This window comes from Colletotrichum higginsianum, chromosome 3 (assembly GCF_001672515.1).
Source record: "Colletotrichum higginsianum IMI 349063 chromosome 3, whole genome shotgun sequence".
NCBI lineage: Eukaryota > Fungi > Ascomycota > Sordariomycetes > Glomerellales > Glomerellaceae > Colletotrichum > Colletotrichum higginsianum.
In genome coordinates this window covers 3836468-3848646 of record NC_030956.1, presented here as the reverse complement: position 1 = coordinate 3848646, position 12179 = coordinate 3836468, and the positions used below count along the sequence as shown (strand labels likewise).

Genomic DNA, 12179 nt, shown 5'->3' with positions numbered 1-12179 from the left:
TCTGGGAATTTAGCTCCCTTCGTTCGACGAGAAGGCTCGAGGATTGATTCTCGGGAATGGTCAACCTTAGCTCTCAGCCTATCGACCCATCATCCACACCACCATCGGGCTCAGCCCATCTCTCACTTGCCAGTCCAGTTATCGTATAATGTGAGCGGGAGAAGGGGTACCAGATGGCAACCATGATCACCAGACCTACTGCCAGTGGAGTAAGACCAGACCGGAGTCCGGCTCCGAGAATCTGCCAACGGCGCCCGCCCCCCTTTCGCGCCCCGTCCGTCGTGAGCCAGTGACAAACGACCTGAATAAGCTGACAGGGTCCTTTCATAGGCGGTGACGAATGAGAGCGATCGGGGATCATGCCGGTCCCCAGTGACTGGCTCCCAGTGCACTTTTCCCGCTTACGATACGTAATCCCGAGCGTCCGCAGGGTCCTCCCTCGGTGATAAGAGGAGGCAAGATTGGTGGTCGCTCACACTAGGTTTGCCCGTGACCCCGTATTCTGGTGTTTTCTGTATGTTCTTCTGTCGTCTTCTCTTGCCTCGCCTCGGTGACCGACCCCTGATGTCAATCTGGTCCGAGGCATGGAAACGCCGAGCCCCGATGGCCTTTGCTGATGAAGAGGGGGTTTTCGAGACGTCGAGCGGGCCACTGTAACAACCATATGGATGCCGGATCCGAATCAATATGTGCTGCCATGTTGGGTGTTTGCCAATTTAGCACCTACTGGCTGGGGCGCATCTACTTCTCAATGCCCGCTGTCGAGAAGGCAGCATGCCGAGGGCTGCATTCGCCAACACCAGCCAATCGACTAATTTTGAAATGACATTGTAGTTCTTTCGTCTTGCACCATCTGCTCAGCTGAGCCGAAATGCAATGTGCCAGGCGACTTGAGTTCTCTGGGGCAAAGTGGCTTGGCAACGAGGTGTCACAATTAACTGGAAGGGTATCTGCGGCGTCTGCCAATATAAACAGGATAGGGGTATACGCATCCAAAGAACCACCAGCCGCCGCGTAGGTCGTAAAGGAAGAAGTCCGAGGCATGCACATGTCTACGGCAGTCTCGACTACTCGTTCCGTCATGTCAAGCATCAGGGTCGCTATCTCCATCCATCATGGAATGGCTGAAATCCTCCTTCATGTCGATCATTGCGTCTCTCGCCAGGCAGACCACTATTGCGATGGTGATGGCATTCCACACGGCCTGGTAACGCTTGCTGAAGCCAACTTCCACCTGGTAGCTGACGTAGGCTTCGTCCCCTTCCTTCGCCGAGTCGATGGTCAGCACCATGACGGAGGTATTGACGATAAAGAGCCCGTACAAGACAGGTGGGCGACGGGTGTATTGTCCATCCTGCTGATAGGTCATACTTTTCGCTGGATTGTCGAGTTCCGCGCTTGCAGAACTGCGATCTTCAAAACCATCGTAGTTGATCCCTTTATGCGCTGGGGTAGACGGAGGAGCTGGATGCGGTTTCGGCGGAGACGGTGTCGGGTACTTGTCGGGCACGAGGACGACCCTATTGTCCTCGGGCTCGGCGTCTTCATCGTCATCGTCTTTGGACTGATGTTTGTCCGTGCCATGGTCGCCGCTGCCGAAAGACTCAGGCATGTCGTTCCTCCAATGTGCGCGATGTGTAGCGGCGGCAGCTTTGAGACGAAGCTGCATATGTTCCTCGATAGCTTGAGGCGTCATTGTCGTGTCCACCATGTCGATGATGAGGTTCGGCAAGTACTCGACATCGCCGTATTCTCCGTCTTGCTCAGCCCATTTCGTGTACTCCTGTAGTTCCCTCTCGATGAATACCCGTGCTCTGTGTCTTTGGCGCGTCTGACAGAGCCCTCGTACATTAGCAGTGACATCAATGAGACGAGCAAGTGCTCTGGTTGCTATATGATGTTAGTATTTTGGGTTTCTCAAGGGTCCATGACTCGACTCACCCTTGAAGTCCGTTCCTGATTGTGAGTTGATGAGAGGCGGGTGTGCGTCAGAACTCGCAAAGAGAATGTCCGGGATGGGAATGCCTCGAAAATCCATGCCCCAATGAGACGGCAACAGGGGACAGTACTGTCTCATGTACAAAATTTTGAAGAGTCTGAGCTCATCCTCTGCCCAAGTGTCGCTGCCGGGAAATAGCTTTCTTTCCTCATCCATCTCCTCCAGCTGCCGGCGCTCCTCCTCCTTCTCCTTCTCGCTCAGAACGTCATCTTTTCTTGTGGCGATTTTGCGCGATGTCTTCTTGACACGGCCAGATAAGATCCTGTCTGATGCCGGCGTACCCGCTCTGCCGCCGCTTGCGCTCGTGGGCGGAGTATCGGTGAGTGGTGTTGCGCTGAGGCGGCTGCGACCAAGCGGCCTGTTAACCGGCGGAGTGTGCGTTGAGGAGGGAGTCTCCCCGGAAACCGAAGAGTGTCGATCCATCTAAGAGGTTGTTTGGTGGTGGTATTGACCGGATGAGTGATGAGATATGAGAGAGTATTTTTTTGCCAAAAATTGAAATGGGATTCGAAAAATCGAGGTTCATAAAGCGTTGGAGCTGCGGGACTGTCACGCTTTTTGACATCTCACAAAAGTGCAGGGCGAGAATTGCAGCTGCGAAAATGCATTTCTTTGTCGAGTCAACCCTCCTCGTCGCTTCTTCATCTGGAGAGTTCTATTTTGGCTACCTACGTGCGGCAACTTCACGCAGAGGCAGGAAGCAAAGAGTCCGCAGCTGCCTCAGTCGAAAGAGTCGCGCAAGGCACTAGGGAGGCCTATGGCATTGTCTGTGGCGAATGCGGCGACGGATGCGGCGACCAGACAAGAAAGCCGTTGAGATACTTTCTTCGGGTCGATGGCGACGCGGTGAGACAATGGCAACGAGACAAAAAACCGCGCCTGCAGGCGATTACTGCGGTAAGGAAGGCATTACAAGGCAAGTTAGACGCGGCAGCTTCAAGAGGCTGCAGGCAGCTCCAATAGGCAAGAGGATGGTCCGTGCATACTTATCACATTGCCGTCGAACCTTCCATTTCCTAATCTTTCCCACTTCTTCAATTATTAAGACAAACTTGGCAGGCAAGAAAGGTGGCAGACATATATGTCCATCTATAAAAGTACAATAATTTTACATGGCAGACGAGTGAAGAAGAAGAAGAGCCTAGCTGCATTGTGCCCTCGAACTACCTAGTCTTTTCCCTCATCGCCCACTGCTTCTCACCTCTGAGTCACGTGACTAATGGCCGATCTTCCGGCAGATAACCGGCCCAATTTTTAGCGAAAAAGGAGATGTGGGGCATTCGGCAGAAATGACATCTTTGCCAGGCGGGATCGATCACTGAGGGTGGGAAGGAACCCCTGCACTAGTGAGATTCTTGCTTTCCTAGCGTGCCTGCCAGTGTGTGCTTGTTCACCTTGTTCATAGTGGAGAGGCTCTGGAGTTCGCATGACGGGGCAATTTTTCAGGCTCGCGAAGACGCGCTCAGAGCCACCACCGAGGACCTTACCTCACCTGAAGCCTTTTAACAACAACGCAAATTCGCCAACACAACTTATTCTCTAAGCGCGCAACCTATCCCAGCAGGACACAATCCGTACCGACACACGCACTCTTGCAATCGAAATCACCAATTCCAGCAGCCTAGCTATGCGCCAGCCTTTGCGCCGAATCACCAACTATACAAGATGAAGGACTGGAGCAAGCAGACCGTCGTCCAGCTCAAAGCGGAGTTGAAGCGCAGAGGACTCGGTGTCGCCGGCCTTAAGCAGGAACTTGTTGATCGCCTTGCAGAAAGCGACAATGAAGCTGCGTCCCAAAACCCAGAGGCATCCCCAGAGCCTGTACTGGCTGAGAGCCCCAAGACCGAGGCGGACGAGGCTGCAGAGGCGCCTGCCGAAACCACCCCCATCGACACCACTCCCAAAGATGTCCCCATCGCCGAAACCGGGATCAAAATTGCTGGAGTAGTCGAAAATGTCCCGCAAGCCACCGACGAACAAACGGCCACCGAGCCGGACGAGCAAGACACGACCGCGACCGTTCCAGAGTCAATCGCAGCAGCAGACCCTACACCTCCTGCTCCTGCCGAGATAGCGCAAGATGCGCAAAAACGGAAACGTCGATCAGAGAGTCCAGTCGAATCATCCGAATTGGTCTCTCGCAAGCGCGCCAAGGCAGACCAGGACCGCGTCGACGCGGCCAACGACAACGATGCCGAGGGCTCGGACCAATCTGGCATCGCCGCGATCGTGGGCCAAGTCACGGAGGGCGTCAAGGAAACCTTGAAAGAGAGCTTGGAGGGCGGCACTAGTCTCGTTGACGACATTGCGAAGGATGCAATGGACATCTCAGAGAACATCACCGATGCTATGGATCAAGACCAGCCGCCGACCGATGCAGACGGCGAGAATACGGCAATGGTGACAGATGATGGCGACATCCACGATAGAGCGAACGAAGGCCATGCTGCCAACGCTGAAGCCTGGGAGGAATCCAGAAATATTGACCACACGCCCGAGCCAGCGCACCAGAGCATAAACCGTCAAGATGGCGACGATGATATCGTCATGGATCACGAGAGAACCGTTGAAGCAGCCAGGCACTATGCCACCGAATCCCTCTACATCAAGAATCTTATGAGGCCTCTTAAAGAGGACACGGTGCGCGCACATCTGGTGGAGCTGGCGGCTCCTATCGATGCAGAGCCTAACAACAACGATATCGACGTTTTTTACCTCGATCAGGTCAAGACCCACGCTTTTGCCATCTTCAGCTCCGTTACCAAGGCTTCACGCGTTCGAAACGCCCTGCACGGCGTCCGCTGGCCTGATGAAAGCAACCGCAAAGAGCTGTGGGTGGACTTCGTCCCAACGGACAAGATACAGCTTTGGATTGACGAAGAGCAGGCTCAAAGCCGCGACAGAAGTATCCGCTTCGAAGTTCTGTACGACGAGGATGGTGTCGCTCGTCTAGTCTCGGGATCCGCAGCTCAACCCGCACGACCAGCCCCTGAGCCAACCAGGCTTGCACCTTCCGGCCCCGCGGTCAAGGACGTGAACAATATCCCCCTTGGTCCCCGTGGTGGTCTAGGGACACAAGGTGCGCCTTCGGGGCCCAGAGGGGATGCGCAGCGCGGACCTGGCCCGAGACCTCCGCGACAGATTCAGGGCTTCCCCGGGGGCGCCGTTCAAACCACCCGTGCCAGCCCACCGATATCCTTCCAGCCTGTCTCGGACGACCTGGGCGCTAGGCGTATCAGAAATATGCGATCTCACTATACTACTGAGATCGGTCGCGACATGGGTCCCGAGACCGACATCAACCGCTACACCTTCGAGAATGGTGACAAATTTGTCGACCGCGGCAAAGAGAACTTTGTGGGAATTCGCCCCCCACACCGTGAAGGCGACCGACGTCGACAGATGGCTGGTGGGGCACCACCGCCCAGGGGACCGCCCCCTTCATCGCGTGGCGGCAGGCGCGGCGGTAACGGTCGCCGTGGAAATCGCATGGTAAGCGACAGGTACCTGCCCGGCATCAACGAGGGTGGCCCTTACAGACAGGGTGATCGCGGAAACTTTGGACCTCGCCCCGACAACGGTCGTCGCTTCCGCTCGGACGACCGCGACGGTTGGTACTAGGAGCGCGCTGAGCGCATTGAGATCATTGAACACGATCCCGAGTGCTCAAGTCGCAATAAGCTTGGGTTATGCTGCTGTTTTGTGCGCCTGGTAGTGTGCCCCAGTCCTGGAACGGTCAGCCGACATCAATTTGCCCTATACGACTCCGCCGGCGATCCTTGCAACGACAATGCCCACGATATCGGAAAACTCTGGGCTGAGAAGGGGCCTGGTGATTCTTTATGGACCCTGGCCAACTTTACATCGGGGGTTACAGTTGGCTCATTACATGCCTCCGGAAGGGTGGCGGCTGAAGTGTTACACTGTATTGGGGATGAACGTCGCCCGATACCAGAGCCAAGAGCAAAGATTAGGGAGGGTAGATGCTGGCTCGTCGACAAGGACGTCGTTGTTGATAAAGGGGTTTGGGGAGAAGTGAGAAAAAGACAAGGGAGGGAAGAAAACGACACGATTGAGAAACCCAAAAAATAACCGGGGGATGGAGGATCTGGTACGGAAGGAATGGTTGGCTAACAAGGAGGCCTCGGCTCTTGCGCGCAAACTTACCCTGACGCTCTCTGTTTTGTGACGGCGGCAGCAAGACGCCGGCTTAGACTGCAATTTTCTGCTTTGACCTCGGGGTTTCCATAGATAGACGTGCCATCCACGTTGCGATACCATACCACACACAGTCCACATAGCCTGCGAGGCGCGTAGGTCTTTGCAGAGAAGCTCGCTCTGATCTTTCATCGAGAGTGGCTAAATCGAGAAAGCTGGTACCTCTCAACGGGCGTCCCGGTGTTCGCTCTTCTCTCTCCTGCTGTCTTGAAGTGAAGTCTTTGATGCCGGCTCTCCTATCCGCATTCATCCATCCTATCGACTTTTTTTCTCTTGGAACCCTCTCATTCTGTCTCTGTAGTCAGCCCCGGCGTGGCGCGCCCCGTGTCGTCTTCGCAATGCTCAGCGCCCAGCCCACGACGACGCCGCATCAACAACCCCTCTGTTGTCCTTCTGCATACATCATATCCCCCACCAACTTTGTCTAGCTTCTTTTTTCCCCATGTCATTATCGCAAGCCCATGACGTCTGGGTCGAGGAAGGGGAGTACGCCGCGTACCGATGCTGCCTTCGCTCAAAGGCCGTGTTTCACTTATCTTTGCTTGTCTTCACTCAAGTGAAAGATAATCCCCGGGCCAAGGGAGAGGATCGAGGGAGAAAAGGACAGTGAAAAGAGCAACACCGGGGGTAGGTAATGTTATACGTTAGTTAGTGGTCGTAGTCCCGCCGATGACCTAAGGATTGCTGAAGACTCTCTCGCCGACACGCGCTTTTCTCTTTTTTTGATATCCCCTTCCTCATCTTTACCGTTACCCCGAGGTACACACACGCATCGGGTAAGATGAGCTGGTCATGATCTGCTGGGACTCGGTCTGAACCGTAAATTCGCCACGTTCCGATGCAGAATGTTGCGGTGATATCCCACGTAGGCTGGCCCGAAGCAAACCTTGAATGTTAAAACCCGCCCCGATCTCCCAAGTAGAGAGAGACGAATATGTCGACGTACCATGCAACTTCGTCAAAGTTTTGCCACGTTTTCCATGTACAATGGGGCAGCCTGTAATGCTTGTGGAAAAGGTATTTATATCCGGGTTTCCCGAATCTTCACCTTCTTGCCTCGACCTCGGGCACATAAAGACACATGTCGTGGGCTATTCGGTGTCTCAAAGACTCATATGCAAGACGTTGCCCTCGCGTGAGCAAGCGGTGGGTTGTTGGAAGACAAGTCATCGGCGTGATCTACGCTCACGAGAGGCCCCTCAATGATGATCAGCTGAACCGTTCACTGATTTGCTTTGCCCAAACTGGTGCGGATGGCTGTTTACTAGTTGCAGTCGAGTCCATCATTGAGAGACATCTTGAGCCGGCCGTGAGAGCCGTCGCTGTTTCACGGGGTTGTCGTAACGACGGTGTTGGAAAAAGACCGTAGCTGCTGTCACATTCAAGAATAGAAAAACCAGTATGGGAGAAAAAGGCTGAAAGTCGAACATAAGTCCACATCAAACAAATTTAAAAAGAGGGGGGGCGCGGATGCTTGTTGTTACTCGTTGCATGGTTGTATGGCTGCGATAGGTGATGACGTTTGGCGGACGGACGGACGACCGTCCGTCGAGAATAGATCCAGGTATTTATTCTCCAAACGAGCCTAGCCGTAAGGGCCGTCATTTGTTACTTGAGCTGGCAATTGCCCGTCACCTGGCGCTGGACATGTGGGCAAGGATGAGAACCATAGACACAAATTAGGGCCAGCAGGCCTCCAGGTGATAGATGAAGAAGATGTTGGACGTTTCATTTTAGAAGAGCGGCTTTCTTGTGAGCCACTATTGAACTATAGAAAAAAGGGAAATAGGGAACCATCATTGGCCACCCAACGTTTACATCTCAAGAGGCCCAGATACCAAAACCATGACACCATTAAAAAACTGCAAAACTACCCCAGAAACCCAATCTTTTGCAAAGAGGAAACCATCTCTCTCCACTGGAACACGCCTTGACCATCACACTCAGGCAGCCGCGGCAAGGGTGGTGGGCTCGACGCCGACACGCTCCCTGCTGAGGATGTCGAGCATGAGCTGGGTAGGGCGGTTATCCTTGAAGATCTTCTCGCTGTCCTTGAAAAGCTGAACGTTCTCAAGATACTTGTCGAAGAGGTAGGAGCTGTCCATCGGGCCGCCCTTGGCCTCAGGGTGGAACTGAGTAGAGAAGATAGGGCGGGTCTTATGCATCATGCCCTCGTTGGAGCCGTCATTGAGGTTGACAAAGTACTCCTTGAAGTCGCTGGGCAGGGTCGACGAGTCAACGGCGTAGCCGTGGTTCTGGCTGGTGATGTGGCACTGGCCGGTAGTCAAGTCGAGGGCGGGGATGTTGTGGGCGCGGTTGCCGTACTTGAGCTTGATGGTGCGCGCACCAACAGCCAGGGCGAGGAGCTGGTGGCCGAGGCAGATTCCCATGATGGGAACGGGGGAGGTCTCCATGAGGCGGGCCAAGTTGTAGATGGTCTCTTGGCAGTGGGTGGGGTCACCGGGGCCGTTGGAAATGAAGACACCGTCAAAGTTGTTGGCAACCTTGTGGATGGGGTAGTTGTAGGGGAAGACGGTGACGGAGGCGCCACGGCTGACGAGGCTGCGGAGAATGTTCTCCTTAACACCGCAGTCAATCAGGGCGACGTGGAAGCGGGCACCGGGGGACTCGACCACGAAGGGAGCCTTGGTGCTAACGCGCTTGACCAGGTTAATGGCGCCAGGGTCAATGAAGCTCTCGTCCTCGTCGGCATCGTACTCGTCACCAATGGTGATCCTAGCGAGGGAAGAGCCCTGCTCACGGAGGTAGGTGACGATCTCTCGGGTGTCGACGCCTGAGATGGCGGGAACACCCTCGCGGGCGCACCAGTTGCCGAGGCTCTCGACGGCGGTCCAGTGGCTGTACTGCACGGCGACGTCGGCGACAACGACACCGGCGCACTGAATGTGGGGAGACTCGAAGTACTTGAGGAGGTTCCACTGATCCCTCTGGTTGGAGGGCACGCCGTAGTTGCCAATCAGGGGCTGGGTAAAGACCAGAATCTGGCCGCGGTACGAGGGGTCGGTCATGGACTCGGGGTATCCCACGAGGGAGGTGGTGAAGACGGCCTCGCCCGAGATGTTGGAGTTTGCTCCGAAAGCACGGCCAGAGAATACGGGGCCATCCTGCCAGTCTCTGTTAGCAAACCTCATCCACAATGGCACGCAAAAGGCGATGCTTCTCGGCGGCGACATACTCGGATGGTGAGGGTGGCGTCAAGGTCGCTGACGGGGTTGGTGGCACGAGTCTGGGTGGCGGGCATCTTGCGGCCCTTGCTGCCAGCGGCCTGGCTGGAGAGGAATCGGGTCTGAACTCGGAGACCGGAGCTCAACCCGGCGGCACCCTTGGCCGCGGGTTTGGAGAAGGCAGCCAATCGGGAGAACATGTCGATTGGTATTCAGGAAGAGGTGATGTGTAGAGTTGGTTTGCTGGTTGTTTGGAAAGACACTCTAGGGGCTAGCAGCCTTCCACAAGTGGTCTGTTGGGGGTTGAAGGGCATGGTCAGTTTGTGTGCCCGGTGGAGGGGCGGTGAGTCAATGGAGGGCATCGTGCTAACCTGAGAGATAATCCTAATGATAGCGAGTCAGCAACCGAGATTCTCCAATTTCAAATGACTTGGAGAAGCAATGCCACAGAGTGCAAGCCAGACCCAGCAGCCCCAATTGGGCTATGGGCACCAGCATGAGACAAGAATTTTGGCGGCGGGGTTGCGAGGAGGGAAGGTATCACGACGACGAAGACCGTGAGCGCGGACCGACCCCAACCCATGGATGGAGAGGACGACAGCGAGAGCTCAACATACCTGAGAGGTGAAGACTGAAGGACGCCCGTTCATAAGGGCAGCTTGCAAAGGGTCAATCAGTAGAAAAGGGTAGTGAAGTTGCTCGAGACGAGACGTTGGTGTTGGAGGGATAATGGCCGGAGAGATTCTGTGACAGGTTTGGTGTGACAGGTTTTTTTGTTGGAGGAGGAAGGGGGAAAAAAAGAGGAGGAAAACCGTGGTGGGAGGAGGTCGGGTAGAAAAATAAGCACGGGCGCCGGCACACGGAGGTCACAGTCAATCAGTCACACGCAGCAAACGGGGCGGGCACTCTTCCTGCTCCTCCACGTCCCCGTCCGTCCCCCGTCCCCCCCATCACAAAGTGTTAAAGGTCCACGTCCCAAGTCACAGCCAGCAGCAGCGTTTGGGATGAGCGGGCAAATTTTTTTGGGCAGCTTGTCATTGGGCCCCTTTTGGGTATAATCGGCGCTGATACGCCAGCTACGGGGGGAGGGGCGGAGGCTTATGCAACTTGTTGCAGGGGAATCTCTCGCCGTCAAGAACGGGCACGGGCGCTGTTGCCCCTCCCTTCCACACCATCAAAAGGCGCGCCCGTTCATCCGCCCGCCGATGTCGTCCCTTATCGCGGGGCATTACATAATTCGCCCAGCTACAGACAACTCCGTCACGTCTCTGCAATTCGCGCCTTCAGTCAGTCACCTCCCTTCCCTTCCTCTTATCAGCCGCCCAGGCTAGCTAGCCACCTTGACCAAACATTACATCACCAGCGCTGCAAGAACTGCGAATCCAGCCAGGCCCAACTGCCATTGAGTCGGCAGTTGGCGGTGGGCAGGTACCCTGAACCGTAGGATCGACTCAGCAGCTGGCAGAGTCGCCGGGGTCATTACTCTGAAAACTTCATTGTGCTGATAATTGACGCAATGTTAGAGTTGGTGGGCTTTGTGCGAGAAGTATCTCGCTCTACCTCCTCCCCCTAAAAATACAAACAAAAAAAAACCTCCAAAAAAACCGCCGTGTTCGGAGCCCCCACTCGTGCACCGCGCTGGACTTTCCATGCATAAACCGCCTAAGTGCATGGGCATCTCCCAAATCCGTCCTAAAGCGACCTTATCAATCGGGGTCGTCAAAAACGGGGTCGCCCCTCCGCCCACCAGTTTCTCCGTCCCTATCGCAAGCTATCAGGCCCTCCCTTGTCGCAAACGGAGGAGTCATCCCCCCTTTCGAGTCTGCTTCACCGACTCGAGTCGGTGTCCCTGTTGTCGGTCTTGAAAGAAGCCAGACTGTATCTGTACGGATAGACAGACAGCCCATGCTGCACCATCTCCTCGGAGTCCCCGGCTCGCTCTAGGGCGGTCTGCCTTGTTCCTCTAATGACTCTCATCTAACAAGCTTTCAGCACACAACCACGATTGGGCTGGGAGCTGTTTTTCTACCATTTCTATAGAGCAATCCGTGCAGGATTTGAGTTGGCCAAAAGTCAGACATCCATACCACCGCTGTACCGACGCCGAGTGGCCTCAAATGTGTGTAGTGTTGCTCTTACTGTGCCGGCAGCCTTCCTGCCGAGACGCTTGGTTGCGTGCCAAGGATGCAGTTGCGAAGTCTCGCCTCTGGCCGAATCATTGACACCGGAGTCAAAAGCTGAAAGGCAGCCTATGGTAAGGAGGGGAGGACAATCCATACTCCGGCAGAGTCGGTCTGGAGCTTGAAAATATTCCCGAAAACAACTAGCTCTCGAGTGAGGTGGTCAATCTGGGAAGATATCTCTCTCAATCAAGTGATTGAAAGTCTTTCTGTCCGTGGATGTGGGTATTAGAACTGGGGCCTAACCATCGAGGCCTGGCAATTGTCATAATAAAGTCCGCCACACCTCGTCTTGAGCTATGTCGACTCAGAATCCATGTCTTTATGTGCTACAGTCAGGCCCAGATCACCAACGTGGACCAGAGTCGTCGACGGAGAGTCTATCAAAAGCTACATGCAAACGTGTGCACAGAGTCGTGTCCATTCGGTTCAACAGGGAATGAACATATAGTTTTGCCTTGGGCTTCTTTTCGATCCCGCGTCATTTCCATCGCCATAGCTAAACAGCCTCACATTACGTCCTAAAACATCCGTCAAGATGTCTTTGCTCAATGTCACAACCACTTCCTCCCGTCCATTTATCCATCCATCCATCCA

General features: G+C 54.9%; 4 protein-coding genes across 4 annotated transcripts; 1 reads left to right on the top strand and 3 right to left on the bottom strand.

Annotated features, from left to right (window-relative positions):
• Window positions 1–1084: 1084 nt before the first annotated feature.
• On the bottom strand, window positions 1085–2422 carry CH63R_04680 (uncharacterized protein; the record flags this gene model as incomplete). The annotated part of the gene is made up of 2 exons (XM_018299655.1): window positions 1085–1890; window positions 1942–2422. The coding sequence occupies 2 exons, from the start codon at window positions 2420–2422 to the stop codon at window positions 1085–1087; spliced, it is 1287 nt and encodes a 428-aa protein (XP_018160901.1).
• Window positions 2423–3664: 1242 nt separating this feature from the next.
• CH63R_04679 (SAP domain-containing protein) lies at window positions 3665–5620 on the top strand (the record flags this gene model as incomplete). Its single annotated transcript, XM_018299654.1, has 1 exon — window positions 3665–5620. One exon carries the CDS (start codon window positions 3665–3667, stop codon window positions 5618–5620), a length of 1956 nt encoding a protein of 651 aa, XP_018160900.1.
• Window positions 5621–8160: 2540 nt separating this feature from the next.
• On the bottom strand, window positions 8161–9602 carry CH63R_04678 (Carbamoyl-phosphate synthase subunit arginine-specific small; the record flags this gene model as incomplete). The annotated part of the gene is made up of 2 exons (XM_018299653.1): window positions 8161–9342; window positions 9414–9602. 2 exons carry the CDS (start codon window positions 9600–9602, stop codon window positions 8161–8163), a joined length of 1371 nt encoding a protein of 456 aa, XP_018160899.1.
• Window positions 9603–9614: 12 nt separating this feature from the next.
• On the bottom strand, window positions 9615–10052 carry CH63R_04677 (uncharacterized protein; the record flags this gene model as incomplete). Its single annotated transcript, XM_018299652.1, has 2 exons — window positions 9615–9773; window positions 10020–10052. 2 exons carry the CDS (start codon window positions 10050–10052, stop codon window positions 9615–9617), a joined length of 192 nt encoding a protein of 63 aa, XP_018160898.1.
• Between the last annotated feature and the right edge of the window lie 2127 nt (window positions 10053–12179).